Source organism: Chamaea fasciata, unplaced genomic scaffold, assembly GCF_029207755.1.
Source record: "Chamaea fasciata isolate MVZ Bird 193981 ecotype frontalis unplaced genomic scaffold, bChaFas1.0.hap1 SCAF_56, whole genome shotgun sequence".
Taxonomy (NCBI): domain Eukaryota; kingdom Metazoa; phylum Chordata; class Aves; order Passeriformes; family Sylviidae; genus Chamaea; species Chamaea fasciata.
In genome coordinates this window covers 345,668-366,116 of record NW_027094141.1, presented here as the reverse complement: position 1 = coordinate 366,116, position 20,449 = coordinate 345,668, and the positions used below count along the sequence as shown (strand labels likewise).

Below are 20,449 nucleotides of genomic sequence, written 5' to 3'. Positions count from 1 at the left end.
ACTGGGCGAGAATCATTTCCAGCCCTTGACACTGGAAGCCTCTGGCTGCAGGACAATGCAGCTGCAGCTCCTGCAATGATCTCCTAAAGCAGGAACATCCCATTATGGATTCTGTAAGTACAACTCAGACTATCTCTGCTGTAAGCATGTGGACATGCTCAGGGCTTCTGCTCACTCCAGGAATATTTCCAGGACAATAATTTTTATAAAGACAAAATTTACTGAGTCATTGTTTTCAGTTTCTTACTCCTGGTGAACGGGGGGGATAAATAATAAACAACTTCATGTTTAAAAGTCCCTAAGGCATCTGAACTATACCTCCAGTGTTATTCATGGGTTCCCAAAAGTGTTTTCATCCACTCCTTTGCCCATGGACAGCACCAGAATCACCTTCACTGGAGCCATCAGGCTTAGTCTGACCTGTCCTTTCTCCAAGCTCCAAACAGAACCTGCCCCCAGCCAGTGCCCTGCAAACAGGCAGGTTTCTGTAGGGCCAAGGAGAGTGCACAGAGATTTGGGGTCTGTGAGTGCTGGCAGGGAGAGATCAGGAACAGGGAAATACCTCCAGGAGAAAAATCTCCAGGAAGCCGAGAGAAGATCAGGCAATGAGAGAAAACAAAACCCAGAAATGCTGTGGCAGGGAGAGATCTCCAGAGGATCCTTTCCAGTGCAGCCCCTCCCTTGGAACAAACCCCTCCCTCTTGTCCCCCAGCCAAGCCTCTGCCCTCAGGGCTGGGGGTCCAAGGCATGAAGCCCCTCCTGTGCAGGCAGAGCTGCAGCAGAGCCGTGGGGCAGCTCTGCAGCCCCGGGCCCAGTTCCCTCTGCAGAGCACAGGGCTGGGAGCAGCTGCCTGGCACTGGGGGGCTCTGGGAGGGGACACAGCTGGCTCAGGGTGACCCTGTCCCCAGTGCCCGGCTGTGGGCAATGCTGTCACTGCAGCCAGGGAAGGAGCTCCATCTCATTTAATCCAGTGCCATCATTAGGACACTTGAAAGTCTCCCTGAGATTTCCTTCCAAGCTTCCAGCTTCTCTCCACAATGCAAACCTGCCCTGTAGCATCTTTGTGTTATCTGAAAGCCCCACGGGGAGACACACAAGTTCTGTGATGGAGAAAATGCTGTTGGGTTGGTGGAATGAGTTCCGTGTGTCCTTGGGTACAAATGTGGGGCTGAGCCCTTGAGAAGAGGATGGACATTGGGTGGACTGTGGTGGATCCATCAGCTCTCAGTAGTGTCAGGATGGTTTTTAAAGGAAACATGGGAGGGTGATCATCCTGTGTAGGGGACAGGTGAAAGCCCAGAGAATCCTGGAACAGGACAGGGTGACAGACCTCCTCCCCTCATTCTCCATGCACCACCTTGCCTCAGAGAACTTGCTCTGTTCTCCCTGAGCGCAGCAGCAGAAATGCTGAGAGTTTCTGACATCAAAAATAGTCAAGTGGAGATGAAGAAAAGCTGTTGAAAAAACTCTAGAACATTTAAACAGACTTTACCATTCCTGGTCACTGGCAGTGGGAGTACAAGCTGACAGAGACTTCTGTATTAACAGGGTTTCAAAGTGGAACACGAGGACGGGTTCCCTGTTCCCCTCTCACGTCTGCACGGCAAGGCTGAATTGTAAAAACCCTGCATGTAATTGCCCTGAACCTGAAGACCCACTCAGCCAGCACCAACCAGGGCTCCCCAGTTGGAGTTTAAGGAAAATCTGCTAGAAAATCAAAAGGCTGTCAGTGTGATACAGAAGAATGGTCTGTGGGAAAAGGCTTTGATTTTACTGAAAGAACTTTCTCCTAACCTGTCACTGATCTTTTCTCCTTGAACAGGCCCCCATGGCCAGACACAGCAAATGTCCAACAGCAGCTCCATCAGCCACTTCCTCCTGCTGCCATTGGCAGACACGCGGCAGCTGCAGCTCCTGCACTTCTGCCTCTTCCTGGGCATCTCCCTGGCTGCCCTCCTGGGCAACGGCCTCGTCATCAGCGCCGTAGCCTGCGGCCACCACCTGCGCAGCCCCATGTTCTTCTTCCTGCTCAACCTGGCCCTCACCGACCTGGGCTCCATCCTCACCACTGTCCCCAAAGCCATGCACAATTCCCTCTGGGACACCAGGACCATCTCCTATGAAGGATGTGCTGCACAGCTCTTTCTGTTTGTATTTTTCATTTCAGCAGAGTATTCCCTCCTGACCATCATGTGCTATGACCGCTACGTGTCCATCTGCAAACCCCTGCACTACGGGACCCTCCTGGGCAGCAGAGCTTGTGCCCACATGGCAGCAGCTGCCTGGGCCAGTGCCTTTCTCAATGCTCTGCTGTACACGGCCAATACATTTTCCCTGCCCCTGTGCCATGGCAATGCCCTGGGCCAGTTCTTCTGTGAAATCCCACACATCCTCAAGATCTCCTGCTCACACTCCAAACTCAGGGAACTTGGGCTTCTTTTGTTTTCCATCTGTTTATGTCTTGGTTGTTTTGTGTTCATGGTTTTCTCCTATGTGCAGATCTTCAGGGCTGTGCTGAGGATCTCCTCTGAGCAGGGACGGCACAAAGCCTTTTCCACCTGCCTCCCTCACCTGGCCGTGCTCTCCCTGTTCCTCAGCACTGGCACATTTGCCTACCTGAAGCCCCCGTCCATCTCCTCCCCATCCCTGGATCTGGCCCTGTCAATTCTGTACTCGGTGGTGCCTCCAGCCCTGAACCCCCTCATCTACAGCCTGAGGAACCAGGAGCTCAAGGATGCCCTGAGGAAAATGATGAGTAGATGCTTTTCAGGAGCAACAAACTGCCTGTTTTCTTCTGCATAGTGTTCAGAATGGAACTCATGAAAGGCCCAACAGGCCTTCCCAGGTCTTTGGAAGTATTCAATTGGGTTTTCTGGCAGAAAATTATCCCAAATTATTTTTTTTTTAATCACCTCCATCTAATTCACTGTCTTCCTCTTGAATTTGACCAAGAAGCTCTGTAAACCAGGGTGTGTGCTATTGCTACATTTGAAGAAAATAAACCAGCTTGCAGTGCTGTTTTATCTGGGATCCCAACTCTGAGACCTGCATGAAATAAGAAGGGAGAAGGGGAAAAGAGTCCCAGCACAGCTACACTGCCAGGGAGCAGCAGTGCTTGGTCCTTTCAGTGCTGCTCTTCCCAGCTCCGGCCTCTCCTTCCCAGCCCTTCTGTGGCTGTAAGGCCGCAGTGCTCTGGCACATTGGTCACTGTCCTGCTGCGTGTCCCTGCTGTGACCACAGGCAGGGACTGGCCATGGGCACTGCTGGGACACAGCTGGGCTCCAGCACAGCAGCTCCAGCAGCACAGGGAGGGCAGGGCAGGAAGGCTTTGCTCTCCCTGCAGAGTCACTCTCAGGAACAGGCCCAAGGAACAGACTCTGAAGAGGCTCCTTGTGCTCCTTTTTCTCCCAGGGCTCAGTGGGATGACATCAGGGTCCCAGCGTGGCCTTCAGGGGACTCAGGGCTGCCTCAGGTTCTGCTTGTTGGTGGCCAGGGCCCATCAGATGGTGAATGGCCTGTGCTGAACCTTCCTGGGGCTCTGCAGCTTGTGCCAGGGCTGATGGCAGGGGAATGTTTGTCTGGAGGGCCTTGGGAGCTGCCAGGAGAACACAGGGGAGCTGCAGGGACAGCGTGTGCCAGGGATCAGCAGGGAGTGGAGCTCCCTGGGCACAGGCCTGGCCAGGGTGGGGTCACGCCGAGATCAAGGACTGAATGTCTGCTGTGAGCCAGGAGAGCTCTGCAGCCCCAGGGGACACAGCAGGCACAGGGAGAGGAGTCTGGGCACTGACTGCTCTGGCCCTCAGGGAACTTCCCCAGGAGGATCCAGGGCAGCCCCAAGGCCATGTGGCAGCCCTGGAACAAGGCAGGCAGCTCTGAGCAGCCTCCACGGCCCCAGCAGAGCCTGTGTGGGAGGGGGTCAGTGCAGGGAGCACCATCAGCTGCCTCTGTCTCCCGGGCTGAGCAGCAGAGCCCAGCAGAGGCAGCCCAGGGCCCCGGGCAGCACAGCCCCCGTGCTCTGCAGAGCAGCAGCCCCAGCTCGGGGCTGTGGGCAGCAGGGCAGGGGCTGCAGCAATGGCTGCTCAGGCCAGCACAGACGTGTTCTCCTGGAAAAGGCTCTGTGGGCAGCTGCCGTGTGCCAGGAGCAGAGCAGGAGCCCGTGGGTGTGCAGAGGAGCCCTGGCAAGAGGCTGCCCTGTCCCTGGGGCAGCAGCAGCAGCCTGAGGAGCCCCGGGGCCAACTCTCTGCTGCTGTGCTGGGCAGCGGGGCTGGCCCTGGGGCTGCAGCAGCTGCCTGAGCTGAGCATCTCCTGAGCATTGCAGACACAGAGTGGCTGTCCATGACCTCCAGTGCCTCCAGTTCCTGCTGCTGGGCCAGACTGGACTGGGCTGCTCTGCAGGGCTGGGGCAGGGAGAGGAAAACAATGGGCCCTTGATTATAAGAGTCCCCGCAGTTTCACACCGGTCCCTTGGTTCCATGGGGCCCCACGGTGTCACTCTGGTCCCCTTGGTCACACCAGGCCCTGCAGTGTCACAATGTACCCTTGGTTCTGTGGGGCTGCAGTGTCTGTTCTGCCACTGAGCAGGGTCGGCACCAAAAACACAGACACAAGGTTCAGGTATGGTGTGATTTATTATAACGCAAAACTGCAAAGAATGACAAAAGGGGAAGCTCAGCAATGCACCCAATCGTCACTACCAAAGATTGCCTGCAGTGATTATGAAAAAAGATGTACCTGTTACTCTCAGACTTTCCCATCAACCAGATCCACACATCAGCTGGGGGAAGCTGTCACAGCCAAAGACTGCAGAGCCACTCCCGGACACTGGGAATTCCTGCAGGTGCCTCCAGCCACAGGTGAGGCTCCAACCCGGCTGTGAGAGGGCCCAGCTCTGATGGCACTGAATAAACAAACTGACAGCACTTCTGGTGCGGGAACATCTGGTTTCATTCTCCTCTTGGGTTTGTTCCAAAGCCTGGTCAGAGCTCAAATATAACCAATAACCAATACCATCCACCCCCAAACAAGGCCAGATGTCGGATTTCATGGCCTTGTCCAGTTTCTAAATACAGAAAGATCAATCCATGTTTCACTGATGAGGGGATACGTCTATCACAGCACTAATGACCATGCATATTTCATTAATGAGCACATACAAAGATAATCTTTGGTTGGAAGTTACATCCAGAGGACACCTTGGCTCAGGGCCTGTTGTCCAGCCTTGGTACTTCAGGGACCAGGTTTAGTGTTGGGCTTGACACTGCTGGGTGAACGGCTGGACTTGATGTGCTCAGAGGTCTTTCCCAACAGAAAGAATTCTATAATTCCAGGATTCCATCTGCTGGATTCAGTTAGGTCCATGTTAGCAGCATTACTTGACTCAAGAATTTCCTCTTGGTCAGTGCTTGTGGCCTAAGGCTTCAGCTCCTTCAGCTCCTGCTGCTAAGCTGCTCACACTGAACGAAACGACTCGGAGAGAAGAATACAGTTCATCCAATTCCTTCTGGGACACTGAGAGGGGAGGGTGTGAAAACAGGAGCACTGTTTGGTGTGGCCTCCTCCCTGCCCTTCATGCCTTTCAGCACTTTGAAGCAGCCAAGAGCTTTCTCCAAGAGTGCAATGAAGCAGCTGCTCCTGCTCCCAGGTCCGGCTCTTCCCAGTCTCTGACCTTGCCTGGTTTTGTCCCTCTTGCTGTGCCCTCTGTTCCCCCTGTGCTCGGTGGCTGCTGCCCAGGACTGTGGAACTGGCACAGATCCAGTGGTGGAGACCCTCCTTTCTCTGCCCTTGCAGCTGCCTGCTCACAGCAGCCTTTTCCATCTGGGAAGCTCTACGTGGAGAAGGAGTCCCCACCTCTCTTCCTTTCACAACCCCCAGGAGCCCAGGGCTGCCATCTCAAGTCCCTGCTGGCCCTGAGGGCTCCCGGGTGCCTCAGGCTGCTGTGACACCACTGCCCACGGGAGGGAACAGTGGCAGGGGCTGTGCTCAAAGTCAGCTCCATGTGCTGCTGCTGCTGCTGCTGCTGTGGGGGTCATTTGTCCAGCCCTGCCCCAGACTGAGGGATCAGATGCAGGCCCTGCTGCTGCTCCCTGGGGATCAGGCACAATTTGGTTGTTGCTGTCAGGGCCAGCAGAAGCCGTGGCTGGAGCAGCGGGTGCTGACAGTGCCCCAGGGCCCGGGGCCGGAGGGGTCCCTGGGATGGGGGCTGGCAGGAGCTGCCCCTTGTTCTCCCTCTGCCTCCCGCAGAGCTGGGCCGGGCACAAGTGGGGCAGCACAGCAAACAGGGAGCCTGCCAGTCTCTTCTGGCCCTGTCTGCTCAGAGTTTGGGCCTTGGAGCTTCAGGTGGACAAAGGCAGCTGCTTCTGCTCCCTCTGTGTGTCCCCGTGTTCAGCAGTGCTGCTCCATCAGTCTGTGCCCAGCAACGGGGAAAAGCCTCAGCCCTGCAGGGCCAGGAGCTGCCGGGCTCTGCCTGAGCAGCTCGGCCACCAGGAAGGGAGCAGCTCCACAGGGGAACCAGGAGCAAAGGAAATGCCTTTTATAGGATGTGTTTTATGTTTTGAAAAAAAAAAAAAGAAAAAAGAAAAAGAAAAGATTAGAAAATATATAAAAGATAAAAACTACCCCAAATGTTTAGTGAAAAGTCTTCTGTAACTTTGGATTAGGAAAGAGGTAACTGAGTTTTTGAACAGACAACTCAGTGACTTACTTTGTTAATGTGCTGGTGGAAAAAATCCGTCAGCTGAATTCCTTTGGCAGATTTTGGGCTTTTTAACCAATATTAAGTTAATTTAAATAGTGGATTGGAGCAATAGGAAATTGAAAGATGGAATGTGCATGACTGCATCGTGAGTGTAAAAATTTTGCAGTTTGAAACTTAGACATAAAGTATTGCAAAAAAATAAGATATATAAATCTCAGTAGATTGTGTGACAGCAGCTTTCCCTTGAGCATGTGCAGCATCACAAAGACTTCATCAGTGGGATTGGGGGTGCTTGGAACTTCGTCCTGTTCCATTCGTGAATGTCATGAAATGGGACTTCACCTGCCACCAGCCCTGGTCACCCTCTGCCACCGCAGCTACTTGGACCTTGTGGCCCCCAAAGCAGATACAAAGTTTTCCGGCTGCTCCCCCCTTTCCACAGATCCACAGAGAGCTGGGATTTTTCCAAGTCTAGTGGCTCCATCGTGCCATATTCCTAAAGAACCAGCAGCACATCCCAATGAATAGGGCGAGTTACACTGATGGTTGTCAGCTCCATTTCCTGCCTAGAAATCCTGAAACTGCTTCTGAATGCGGCTCCCCTCAGCTCTTGGAAACCTACTCACAAAGAGCTGGGAAAAAAATTCCCTGACCATCAGCAAACAAGTGAGTTGTGCCAAAGTTAGAGCTCTGTGGGAAATCTCTATCCATCCCTATCCTTTTAAAATATCTGTATGTGGGGGTGTGCATGGATGTGTCTTGTATGGAAAGGAAGGAGTGCACAAGCAGCATGACTGACACCTTCACTCTGTGTTCATTCCATACCCAAGGGAACAATGATGTTATGGAAACCTTTGTATAGATAGACCCTTCTGTCCATGGGTACAGAGACATCCCAGAGCCCCTGGCACACACAGACCCTTCTGTCCATGGGTACAGAGACATCCCAGAGCCCCTGGCACACACAGACCCTTCTGTCCATGGGTACAGAGACATCCCAGAGCCCCTGGCACACACAGACCCTTCTGTCCATGGGTACAGAGACATCCCAGAGCCCCTGGCACACACAGACCCTTCAGCTTCAGCCTAACTGAGGTGGGTGGGTGGGCCGGGAAGAGTGGGGTGGCTCATGGGACTTCACAGAGCTCATCCTGCTGGAAGGATGAGGAAAAGGGAGTGGGAACTCAGCAGTGAGGAGAGCTGAGGGCAAGAGAGCAGCTCTGAATGACACTAAAATGCCACCAGACCTCTGAGGCATTGCTGCCCCTCAGCCAGTGACAGGATGAGTCCCTAAGCCTGGGGCTTGGTCTTCCTCATGGTGACGGGCACCAAGGATGGCAATAGTGTGATGGAGACTGCAATCAGCTGGGAACTCACTGGGGGAAAATAGGGAGCAGTTGTGAAGGAAAATGCAGGTGGGGGACAGAACTGTTCAGAGAAGGCCTGAGCTACAGCTTGAGCAAGCTGAAAAATGTCATTTGGCGTCACCCCAGATAGATTTCATTTCAGAAGGTATTGAACAATTTTATTTTGGGGAGGTGTCATGTTATCCCTTGGAGATGCATCCTCTGCAAACTTGAGCTGCATTGCCAAAATGCTCAAGGCAAGTCTGCTGCAGGTCACACCGTTTCTTCTTTGGCTGATCTCGGCCCGGTGCTGAGCTCCAGCAGAGCCCTGGCAGAGCCCAGAGCAGCCTCAGCATCCGCAGAGCCCGGCTGCAAGGACAGAAACCAGAAACCGCCCGTCAGCTGAAGGCTCCTATGCCCTTGTCCCAGCCGCCCGCGGTGCCCAGGCCATGCTGGCCGTGCTCAGAGCGGGGCCCAAAGCTGCCCATCATTGCTGCCTTTGGCGGCAGAGCAGGAGGGCAGGACACGTGCCCAGCCTGCAGCCAGCCAGGCCAGATCCACCTCCCCAGCAGCTGCCCAGAGCAGGATGCTCCTGTGCTGGCTGCCATCTCCCAAAAGCTCTTACCCCACCCATGCCAACAAGACGGGGACACACCTCACGCCATCTGCCGCGCAAAGAAAAGCTGCTCCCAAACCACGTCCTCAGCCTTCTCCTTCATCCACTCCACAGCTGGTCCCAAGCACTTCCCAGTCAAGACTGGACACCACCTAGAAGGCTTCCTTTAGAAAAACAAACATAAAATTCACAAAGGGATTACAGACAAAAAAGGAAAAAAAGGGAAAAGGTAAAAGATCCTATCTCTGTCAGAGGTTGAGGAAGCCCCCATGCCCTGCATGCTAGGGAAAAACCCACCCACCACTGAGGGAAGCCCATGCTTTCACTCTTCCCCCCCTACACTGCCCCCCAAACTAATGGTGATCCCAAAGAAAACAAAGGGAGTGGAGCAGCCCAAGTCCTTCCTTGCCGGCAAAGCAAAGCAGCCGAGCACAGGTTCTGGAGTCCCACCTCTGCTCCCACCTTGGGGGTTGGTTTGTGTCGGGCCGGCCGCCCCAGCCCCAGCCCAGGGCATGGTGGGGGGTGGCGGCTGTTGGCAGGGCCAGGAGCCGACTCCCATTTCAGAACCACCCCAGCCCGTGCCCCCAGCCCTGCCAAAAAGCAGCTTGGCAGCCCACTGAACAATCAGTTGCATCAGCCCCAGGAAAGGGGGGAACCTTTGGTTCCTGGCCAGGCTGTGCAATGCCCAAATCTGGGAGCATCCCCCTGTGTGCGAACTCATCTGCAAATTGGCTGTGGAGCCTGACTTTGAAGAAGGTGCCAGAATTGAAGTTCATCACCTTCAATTGCTGGTGGCCAGGTTCAGGAAGAGGTTGTCATCCTTGTTGTCGTCCTCACTGTCTCCAGCAGCAGCAGCCCCACCTGGTCCAGCTTCTCCAGGGGCTCCTTCTCCTTCCCTGGGGGTGAGACCAGGCTGTCAGTGTTCTGCCCAGGGCCCCAGCTGTCAGTGAACCAGCACAAGCCAAAACAACTCGCATGGCAACTCAGCTCCAGCACAAGGGCTGCCTGTGCCCACCTGATGACCCCTGTGCAGTGACACAGGCAGCACAAAAAGTCTGGCTTTCTTTGCTTCTGATTGCCAAGGCATGTGTGCAGCTGGAACTTACCAGGGCCCTGCATCAAAATGAGCCTCTGGCTCTCTCCCTTCTTCTACTCCAGATGAATCTCCTGCATCCAAGGATCACCAAAAAGGTCTTCTAATGAAGGCCTTTCCATGTCATCCACGGCTAAACAGCACCTGATGAGATCCTTGCACTCTGGGAAGAGAAACCAGAAACTGCCAGTCAGTTGGAGAAGGCCCCTGGCTGCTTTGCCCCATATTCCCATGCCCAGGCCATGCTGGATGTGCTCAGAGCTGGGCCTAAACTTTCCCATCAATTCCCTGCTTTGGAGGAGAGCAGGAGAGCAGGACATGTGCCACCTCCTCAGCAGCTGCCAGAGCAGGATGCTCACGAGCCAACTGCTGTCTCCCAGCACTGGTATTCCCCCCGTGCCCAGAGATGAAGATCCACCTGGAGAGAGCCGTTGTGGCAGCGGGAGCTGGCCCCAGCTGATGTTCCAGCCGCTCCTGAAAGGGTGCTGCCCGCAGACCATCTGGTGCAGGAGCATGCCCAGGGACCAGATGGTAGCTGGCTCGCCGTAGTACCAGCCAAAGTCGGTCCATTCTGGGGGTCTGTATGCTGGTGTTCCTGTGGAATACAGATGGAGTTCATCAGAGGGATGCTGCTGCTCCCAGAGCCTGGCCCCAGCATCCCTGGGCATGTGGGGACTGCCCCAGTGGCACATGGTGTGACCCGCTGCCCTCCCACCAGGACCTGGGCTTTGTGTGAAAAACGGGCATTGGAAAAGAAACCACTGGTGTAGGAAAAGGGCAGCAGAAGCCCTGGAAAGGCCTGACCAGAACAAGAAAAATCCCACTCAGAGCAGGAGGAAAACCATGCCTTCCTTCTCCCTGCCTGCATTGCCCCAAATAACATTATGAACACAAGACAAAGAAGGCCAGAGGAGCAGTCCAAGCCCTTTCTCACCTGCACACCAAACTGGCTGGTGCACAGGTTCTGACTCCACGCTCTCTGATAGCCCCACCCACGGGTGTTTCTGTCGGGCTGGCTGCCCCAGCCCCAGTCCTGGGCAGAGTGGCTGGCAAAGGCTGCCAGCAGGGCTGGAAGCTGGGCCCCAACCCACCCCTGCTCAAAAGCAACTCAGCTGAAGTCTCAGTGCCATGAGTGGCAGCAAAAGGGAGAATCCCCACTGCCACACCCAGGTTGGGCTGTGCGATGTTGGGCCATGAGATGTCAGGAGCTGGGAGCACATCCTTGCGTGGGCTCACCTGCAAACTGCGTGTATGCCGTGTCTTGAAGGTAGGTGCCACAGCCAAAATCGATCAATTTGGCCTGCCTGGTGGCCAGGTCAACCAGGATGTTCTCTGGTTTGATGTCTCTGTGCAGGACCCCGCAGCTGGTGCAGTGCCGCACGGCCTCCAGCACCTGGCGGAACAGCTCCCGTGCCACCTCCTCGGACAGGAACCTCCGTGCCCGAATGAAATGCTGGAGGTCCTGACACCGCTGCGGGCGCTCCAGCACCATCACGATTTCACTGGGGAGCTCAAGCCAGTCCAGCAGCTGGACGACACCAGGGAAGCCAGTGGAGACCCTGTCCAGCAGCACGATCTCCAGCGGTGCGCTGGTGCCGTTGGGCTGTGGGAGGACCACGATGCCGTCAGTGGGGCTGAGGCCGTGCCAGGGGTGGGGAAGACCTCACCCAGCCCGGGATGTTCTGCACCCTCCGCTGGCCCCACGCCCGCTCTCCCTCGAGGCGTCCTGGCGGCTTCCACCCTGCCGGGCCTCGGCTCGTCCCCGCCCGGCACGCCCCGGCTTCTCCCGCTGGCCCCCGCTCACTCACCAGCTCTCCCCAGTGCCGGACGCGGTTCCGTGGCACCCTTTTGATGGCCACCTGCAAGCCAAGGGGAGCAGCGGCCTGAGCTCGCTGCCCACGCTGCCCACGCTGCCCAGCCCCATGCTCTTCCTCCTCCGCCCTCCTCCTCCTCCTCCTGCGCCCGCCGCCAGCCCCGCCGCTCACCGGTGCGCCGTCCGAGAGCCGCGTCCCTGCGAAGACTCTTCCGAAGCCGCCGCGCCCCAGCAGCGAACCCAGCCGGTACTGCTCCTGGAGGCCCTGCTGCGCCTTCCCTGCCGGCGAGATGTGGCTGTCAGTGCTCGGCCCGGGGCCAGCAACAGCCCCCGAGCGCCCCTCAACCGCCCCGGGCCGGGAATCCCCAGGCGTTCGCTCCTGGCAACGCGACAGCGGCAGCTCGGGGCCGGCGGCCACGCTGCCGAGCGGCGGAGCTCGGGCCGGGGAAGCCGCGGCGGAGGCCGCGGGAGCGGCCGCGCCGCCTGTGTCCTCCGCGGGGCCCGGGAGGGGCCGGGGCCGGGGCCGGGGCCGGGGATGGGGCCGGGGCCGGGGCCGGGGCCGGGGCCGGGCTCGGCACAGGCGGAGGCAAAGGGCGGCGATGCCGCTGAAGCCCCAGGCACTGATCCTCGTCCGCCACCGCCATCGCCAGGACAGCCAGAGCCCGGCAGAGGCGAGACCGCGGCGGGAGGCCCGGGGCCGGGGGCGGGGACGGGGCAGCCCCACCCGGGGCCGGGGGCGGGCCGGGGGCATGGCCCGGCCCTGCAGGGGAGAGGGAGACTGCGAGAGCACGGGGACACCGGGACAGGGAGATCGGGAGAGGGTGCGGGACTAAGGGAGAGGGTGCGGGCCTGCAGGAGAGGAAGAGGAAAAGCAGGAGGAAGTCTAGAAAAGTCCTTTTTCTGCTGCTGCTGCCGCTGCTGCTGCCGCTGCTGCCGCTGCTGCCGCTGCTGCTGTAGCAACTGAAGCCCCGGGGCCGTTTTTCCCCAGGTCCGTTTGTCCGTTGCCCGCTCAGCCCCACGCCGAGCCCCGCGCTCCCCGGGGGCAGCCCCGAGCCTGTCCAAACACGGGAACTTTGCCCACAGGAGCCAAGACACAGAGTCTTGACTCCTGCACTGTGGCAGAGCATTCCCCTTGGTTGCTGCTGTGCATTGTCCCTGCTGAGGGTCAGACACTGTCAGAGCACGTTCCCTGAATGCAGAATTTGTACCTGGCCCAAGCACTGCACTTGTGTCTCCAGCATTGCTTTCCAAGAAAAACAGGGGAAGGCAAATTGTGTGTAGCTCATGGTATTTTACAGCATCTCAAACTTGCCAAATCATGGATCTTAGAGGTGAGATCCATTTGTAGTTCATGGGATGGAGAAGTAGTGCAAGATGGAAAAGGGGAGCATCAAAATCATTTGACAAGGACATCTTAGTATTGGTTCTATACATTTTCATTTCATTTCTTAAATGCTCTTTCAGTTTTCCCAGAATCTTCTCCACAGTCCCGTCTGCTCTTTCCAAGAACACTTCCTGGAGAACGAGGTGCAGCTTCTGTCACAAGACGTGCCACCAACTGCAGCTTCCCTTGGCTTTCCACACTGTGTGTGCAGTAGGAGTCTTGCAGCAAAGCAGGACAAATATTTGAAGAACTTGACAGCTTGTCTGTTCTTTTCCTTGTGGACTTGGGAGTTGTGCCCTTGGTAAGGTTTTCATTGTTACCGTTGTACCCTAAGAAAACAGGACGGGGTACCGGGGGAACCTGCTGGGAGTCTGTTATCATCCACCCAGCCAGGAAGAAGAGGTGGACAACTTAATCTAAAAGCAGCTGGAGAATGTTTCAGGATCACCAGCCCTTGTTCTTGTAGGTGACTTTAAGCTGCCAGATATCTGCTGGGAACTTAATATAGCAGGAAAGAGGCAGTCCAGGAAGGTTTTGGAGTGTATGGAGGACAACTTTTTGTTGCAGCTGGTGAGTGAGCCCCACCAGGGGAGGGCCTATGTTCGACCTGTTGTTTGCAAATAGAGAAGGGCTGGTGGGAGATGTGGTGGTTGGAGGCTCCTTGGGACACGGTGATGATGAAATTATAGAGTTCTCGATATTTGGTGAAATCAGGAAGAACATCAAGAAGACTTTTACACTGGACTTCCAATCAGCAGACTTTGGCCTATTTACAAGACTTATTCAGGGAGTTGCTAGGGAAGCAGCCCTTAAAAACAAAGGAGTCCAGGGAAGGTGGGCGTGCTTCAAAGCAGAGATCTTGAGGGCAGAGGAACAGGCTTTCCCTGTGTGCCAAAAGATGAGCTGACGAGGCAAACGTCCAGCCTGGATGGGCAAGGAGGTTTTGAAGGAACTTAGGAATAAAAAGAGGATGTATCATCTTTGGAAGGAGGGTCAGGTCAAGGAGTATTTAAGGGGATTGCTAGAGCATGTAGGAAAAGTGTTTGGGAGTCCAAAGCTCAATTCAAACTTAATTTGGCAATTTTGTACAGGATATTAAAAAAAGTTTTTCAAATATATTAACTGCAATAGGAAGGCCAACCTTTGTTCTGTACTGGATGTGGGAGGGAACTTAGTGTCCAGGAGGAGGCAGTCAGAGAACTGCTGAGCTGCTTGGATGTTCATAGATCTATGGGCCCAGGTGGGATCCACCCCAGGGTGATGAGGGAGCTGGCAGATGAGCTTGTGAAGCCGCTCTCCATCATTTACCAACAGTCCTGGCCCACTGGTGAGATTCCAGATGACTGGAAGCTGGGCAATGTGACACCCATTCACAAGAAGGGTGGGAAGGAGGATCCTGGTAATTATAGGCCAGTTAGCCTGACCTCAGTACATGGTAAAGGTCACGGAGCAGTTTATATTGTTTCATGGACAGGGTATCAGAGCCAGCCAGCATGGGTTTAGGAGGGGTAGGTCATGTTTGACCAGTTTTTATGTCTCCTTTTATGGCCAGGTGACTTGTGTGGTGGATGTGGGAAAGGCTGTGGATGTTGTCTGTTGGGACTTCAGCAAGGCCTTAGGCACTGTCTCCCACAGCACGCTCCTGGAAAAGCTGGCAGCCCACGGCTTGAACAGAAACACTCTTTGCTGGGTTAACAACTGGCTGCATGGCCGGGCCCAGAGAGTGGTGGGGAAGGGTGCTGCATCCAGCTGGCAGCCAGTCACCAGGGGTGTTCCTCAGGGGTCTGTGCTGGGACCAGCTCTGTTCAATGTTTGTATTGACGACATGGATGGGGCTATTGAATCTCTTCTTAGTCAATTTTTAGATGACACTAAGCTGGGAACATTTGTCGATCTGTTGGCAGGTAGGAGGGCTCTGCAGAGAGACCTGGAACAGTTGGATGGGTGGGCAGAGTGCAACAAGGTGAAGTTTATTAAGTCCAAGTGCTGAGTTCCGCATTTTGGCCACAATAACCCCTGCAGTGCTCTAGGCTGGGGACGGTGTGGCTGGACAGTGCCCAGGCAGAAAGGGCCCTGGGGGTTCTGGTCGACAGCCAACTGAACATGAGGCAGCAGTGTGCCCAGGTGGCCAAGAAGGCCAATGGCACCTGGCCTGGATCAGGAATGGTGTGGCCAGCAGGAGCAGGGAGGTCATTCTTCTCCTGTACTCGGCACTGGTGAGGCCACACCTCGAGTGCTGTGTCCAGTTCTGAGCCCTCAGTTAAGAATAACCTTGAGATGCTTAAATGTGTCCGGAGGAGACAACAAGGTTGGTGAGCGGCTTGGAACACAACTCCTGTGAGGAACGACTGAGGGAGCTGGGGTTGTTTAGCCTGGAGAAAAAAGGAGAGTCAGAGGTGACCTTATCACTCTCTACAACTCCCTGAAAGGTGTTTGTAGTCAGGTGGGGCTTGGTCTCTTTCTCCAGGCGGCCACTGACAGAATGAGAGGACAGAGTCTTAAGGCTGCACAAAGGGAAATATAGGTTGGAAATTAGGAAAAAGATTTTTACGGAAAGGGTGATAAAGTTCTGGAATGATCTGACTGGAGAGGTGGTGGCATCACCATCTCTGGATGTGTTTTAAAAAAGACTGGATGTGGCACTAGGTGCCATGGCTTAGGTGAGGTGTTGGGACATGGGTTGAACTCAATGATCTTGGAGGTCTCTTCCAATCTAGTCATTTTGTCATTCTGTAATTCTGTAAAGGTTTCCAGGTCAAATGGGCTAAGTCAATGAAGCTACTGCTATGATAAGAGTTTTGAGTTGGATGTTTTATTAAATGGTTTTCCAAGTTCCTTGATTTTCTCTATTTTGCCAGTAGAGCTGTGTGTTGCTTTGACCTCTTAGCTCAGTTCGTTAAAGTATGGTGCTAATATCACTAAGGTTGTGGGTTCAGTCCCTCTGTGTGCCATTCACATAAGAGTTGGACTTATGATCCTTGACTGTTCCTTGCAAATAAGAATATTCTGTGCATCTGTTCATCCTGAGACTATCTGGTTGGCATTTCTCCTTGTGCACCAAACTCGAGTAAGAGAACCTTTGGGTACCCCCATTATTTCAGTGTTCTGGGGTGTTACAGCCCCGCAGGCTCATTACGGCCTCTTGTTTCCATGAGGCCCTGCTGTGTCACACTGGCCCGCAGTGCCATGAGGATCGGGAGTGTCACACAGCTTTGTGCCATTTGTCCTTGCTGCCCCTCCCATCCCACTGCCCCACAAGCAGCCCCGAGCCACCCGGGAGGGACAGGCCCTGCTGTGCCAGGCCTGGGCTCAGGGCTTGGCCTTTCTGCTGCCTCCAACCAGCCCAGGCCTTGCTCAGCATTGCAGTTCCCTGCTCACAGCCTGCGGCTCCCTGCAATCCTGGCCTCAAGGATCTGCTCTCAGCAGTCCCTGGGGAGCCTTTGGCACTCCCTGCCCTCAGTGGGGCCCAGGGATGCTCCAAGGGACTTGGAGTTTTGCTTCTGCCTCCTTGAGCAGCTTCTTCAACCTTCTCTCAGTGCCTGGAGCTTCTGGACTCAGCCCCAAATCCAGCATGGGGCTGATTAAAATCCAGAAAGCAGTCACGACCTCCTTTTCTTCCTTCACTTGTCTTCATCTCCAGGGCTTGTGCAGCTGCTTGGAGCCAGTTTGGAGTTCTCTTATGGAGGAAGATTTCAAAGTGCATCTCCTGATTTGTTTTTCTAATCAAGGCTGCATTTTTTTTTTTGTTTTTCAGTCCATTGAAGAGGTGAAAGAAACATTCCCCAAGTGATCTTAATGCTGAGTGTCTCCTTAGGAGGTCTGGGCATGGAGAATGAGCCCCTTGCAGGCTGACCCTGTTTGGACAACCTGCTCCTCACCCCAACCTCACCGTGTCTGAAATGACCCACCAAGGACTGACATCTGAAATAATTTTTGTAAATTATGAATTTTTTTTTTTTTTAAAAAATTAAAAGGAAATTATAATAATACTTTTAAATACATAAAATATTATTATATATGTTTTTACCTAAGTTTTACATGTATTTTAAAAAAATCGATACATTTTTAGCAACCCAAAAAATTATTGGTCATTGGTTTTAAGTAACACAATCCCCTTCAATAATTCATTGACAACATCTGGCTATTGATTCCTCCCTATTTATGCTAATTAGTCCTACTTTTACTCCTTTTTTCATCCTCCTTATCGTTTTCTCAGACAGGGTAAAAGGGGCCACTTTGGGGTCCACGGAGACATTTCTGGGGCACATTTGGGGCAGTTCTAAACCTGGGGATGGAATCTGAAGAAAATTTGGGGTCTGAAGGACATCTGGGGGAGCCGGGTGGGCACTTGGAGGTCAGGGAGGGGAATCTGGGGCCCTTCGGGGTCCGGGCGGGCACTTGGGGGCCCTGAGGGGACTCTCTGGGGCGCGGGGGATGATGGGAGTTGTAGGCGCGGGTAGAACACGGTGTAACGGGGCCGCGGAGCATCACGGGAGTTCGGGGCGCAGTTCCAATGGCTGTCGGTGGGGCGCGGGGCATGACGGGAGATGGAGTCACGGCTGGAATAGGGCTCCGTGTGCGCCGCGGAGCATGCTGGGAGCTGTAGTCCCGGAAGTGCATAAAGCCGAGCTGTGGCGGGTCCGGGAAGGCGCTTGGCGGACACTTCTGCGTCCGAGTCGCGACTTGAGGCCCTCGGGGGAAACGTGTGCGGTTCGGGAGGAATTGGGGGGAACTTGGGGAGCTCGAACCGGGCGCTTTAGGACACGGGGCACAGCAGGAATTTTCGGCGCGAGACTGTGTTGGGCAGAGCTCTGAGAGCACGGGGGACGATCGGAGATGAATTCCCAGAAGTGGCTCTAACGGGCATCTCTGGGGTTGGGAGCATTCAGGGGAGTCGGGGACGATTTTGGGGGGTTCCAAATAAATACTGAGGGGGCACTTCGGGATCCTGGAGGGTCTGGGGGAAACGTAGGGTACACATGGGTGGGAGGGGGGATACGGGGGCGGGGTTCTGTGGAGCGCGGGGCATGACGGGCATTGTAGTCCGGGCTGCAATGGGGCTCAATTGGGCCGCGGTGCATGACGGGAGTTGAAGGCAAAACCGAAACGTGGCACCGACACCAGGCACCGCCCCGAGGCCCCGGTTTCCTGGCACTGATTGGGTGCTGGCGGTGACGGGCGGGAGCCTCGGCAAATGGGAGTTTGCGGAGGCGGGAACAGCCGATTCAACCCCTCTAGTCCTTCCCAGTACAGCCCAGTTCATCCCCAGTACAGCCCAGTTGTACCCCAGTGCCCCTTCAGTCCCCCCCTTTACAGCCCATTTCATCACCAGTACAGCCCAGTCCCTCCCAATACACCTGAGTTCATTCCCATTCCCTTCCAGTTCCCCCCAGTATCTTCCATAGCACGCCCCAGTATTCCCCAGTCTTCCCCACAGTGTTGCCATTGTCCCCAGTTTGTCCCAGTGTGTCCGTGGCCACAGCCCCTTGCAGTGGCCCAGGGCAGGTTGGGATGCTGATCCACCCTCACAGCCGGCCCAGGGCAGGGCTGGAGTGGTTTTGGTGGCCCCTTGGGCTGGCACACACTTGAGGAGTGTGTCTGTTTTCAGTGGGGAAAACTACAAGTTTTACATTGCTTCAAAAATAGAAAAGCCCTTTTTGCCTGAGTGCAGGCAGCTCTCTGAGCAAAGCAGGTCCCAGGTGAGTGAGGACAGGCAGTGTGGGCTTGGGGAATGTGGAACAAGGTTGTCCACACTGGGTCAGACCTCAAGGCACAGCTTCTCTGGCCAGTCCAGGCCTTCTGAGGAGAGGCCCTGGATCAATATCAATCACAGAATGCTGCAATCACCTCTCCTCTAAAGAGAACAGTAATAAAACACACCCTTTATAACAGGAATGTGTATTTCTTAGAAGCTCTTTGAAATCTTTCTCCATAACTGCAGTACAAAACCTTCCTAATGAACTGCACCAGAGCAGAGGGAAATCAAGGCAGAGCCGTGGTTTGTCAGGACTTGCTTGATCCCAAAGAGCCCCGTGGTGCATTTGGTGCTGAGCCCTCAGGGCCTGAGAGGAGATGGCACAAACCTTTCCAGGAGTCCAAGTCAGAGGAAAAACCCAACGTGTCTCAAAGCATTCCTGGGTCCCACTGAGGTCCATCCCCAACACAGGCTCCTCATGGACTCCTTGGAGGAGAGAACTGCAGGCCAAGAGTGACCAAAAACCTCTCAGAGACTGAGTGTGGGAAGGAAAACCCAAAGTACCTTAAAAGACATTGAGTATCTCAGAGCATTAATGAGCCCCACGGAGTGTCAGTACAAAGCCTCTCTAGGGACTAATTACAGCAGATCATTGGAGGCCATGACTGCACAAACCTCTCAGAGTGATTCAGTGTCAAAAAGTAGTACTTTAATGACTCTTGAGTAACTTGAGGCATTAATGAGCCCCACTGAGTGTTGTTAGTGACAAAACATCTCAAGGGACTAATTACAGCAGACAATTGGAGGCCGTGATTGCACAAACCCCTCAGAGACTCCCAGGCAAAAGCAAAACCCAAAGTGCTTTGAAAAACCTGCAGTCCCTGGGAGCACTGAGGAGCCCCCCAGGGCCATTCCTGACCAAGGCTCCCCAGGGACTGGTCCCCGCAGATCCCTGGGGCCACTGGGATGTGGGGGGATGCTGAGGGCAGGACAAGGGGGTGACAGTGCCCAGCCTTGCTGGGGCTGTGCCAGGAGGCCCCAGGGCCTCAGGACAAGGTGTCCCCTTCCAGCCCTTGGTGGCCCAGACCCTGCTGTGCCCCAGGGCACCAAGACTTGGCTTCTCCTGGGCACTGCCAGCCCTGCCAGGCCCTTGGCCACGTCCAGCACAGCTTGTCCTGCGCTGTCCCACAGCTGCTGCTGTGTCCCTGCAGGCTGCACACTCCCATCTCGCTGCCCCCCTGGCTCTGCCCTGCATTTCCCTTTCTCTTCTCCCTGATATCCTGGGATGGAACGTGTGAGAATGGTTCAAAGCTGTACCAGGGAGGGTTTAGACTGCACAGGAGAAAGTCTTTCTTTACTGGGAGGGTGACTTTGGGGTTTCAAACTTTGGGGTTTCAAAGCAGGGCTGATGGCTGTCCCAGGAAAGGAGCTGGGACAAGGTGTCCATCGCTCAGGAGCTGTAATTTGGATTGTCACTTGCCACTGTTCCTCTGAGCTCTTCTCTGTTCCAGAGATGGGCTCTTAATGAGCTGGTGGCTCTCCTGAGATGGGCCCGGGAGCAGCCCGGGCAGAGAATGAACTGAGTTTGTCCTGCTGCCATTGTTGGTGCCCTGTCTGGGAGTGCAGATGAGTCTCTTCTCTCTTAACCTGACACAACCCAGCAGGAGCATCAATCTTCTGAGGCAGCCGTGTTTGGAGGCTGCACACACAGGCACTGGTTTTGTGTAACAGATGATACCAGATCCTTGGGATGGCTTTCCAGAAATGCACCATGCTTAGAGGAAAGGCTTTGTTCTTGGCCTGGCAAT

At 54.9% G+C, this 20,449-nt stretch overlaps 1 protein-coding gene across 1 annotated transcript; it reads left to right on the top strand.

Moving 5' to 3' along the window:
• The first annotated feature begins 1,779 nt into the window (after positions 1–1,779).
• On the top strand, positions 1,780–2,802 carry LOC136304186 (olfactory receptor 14J1-like). Its single transcript, XM_066207814.1, has one exon. It carries the CDS (start codon positions 1,846–1,848, stop codon positions 2,800–2,802), a length of 957 nt encoding a protein of 318 aa, XP_066063911.1. The 5' UTR covers positions 1,780–1,845.
• The last annotated feature ends 17,647 nt before the right edge of the window (positions 2,803–20,449 follow it).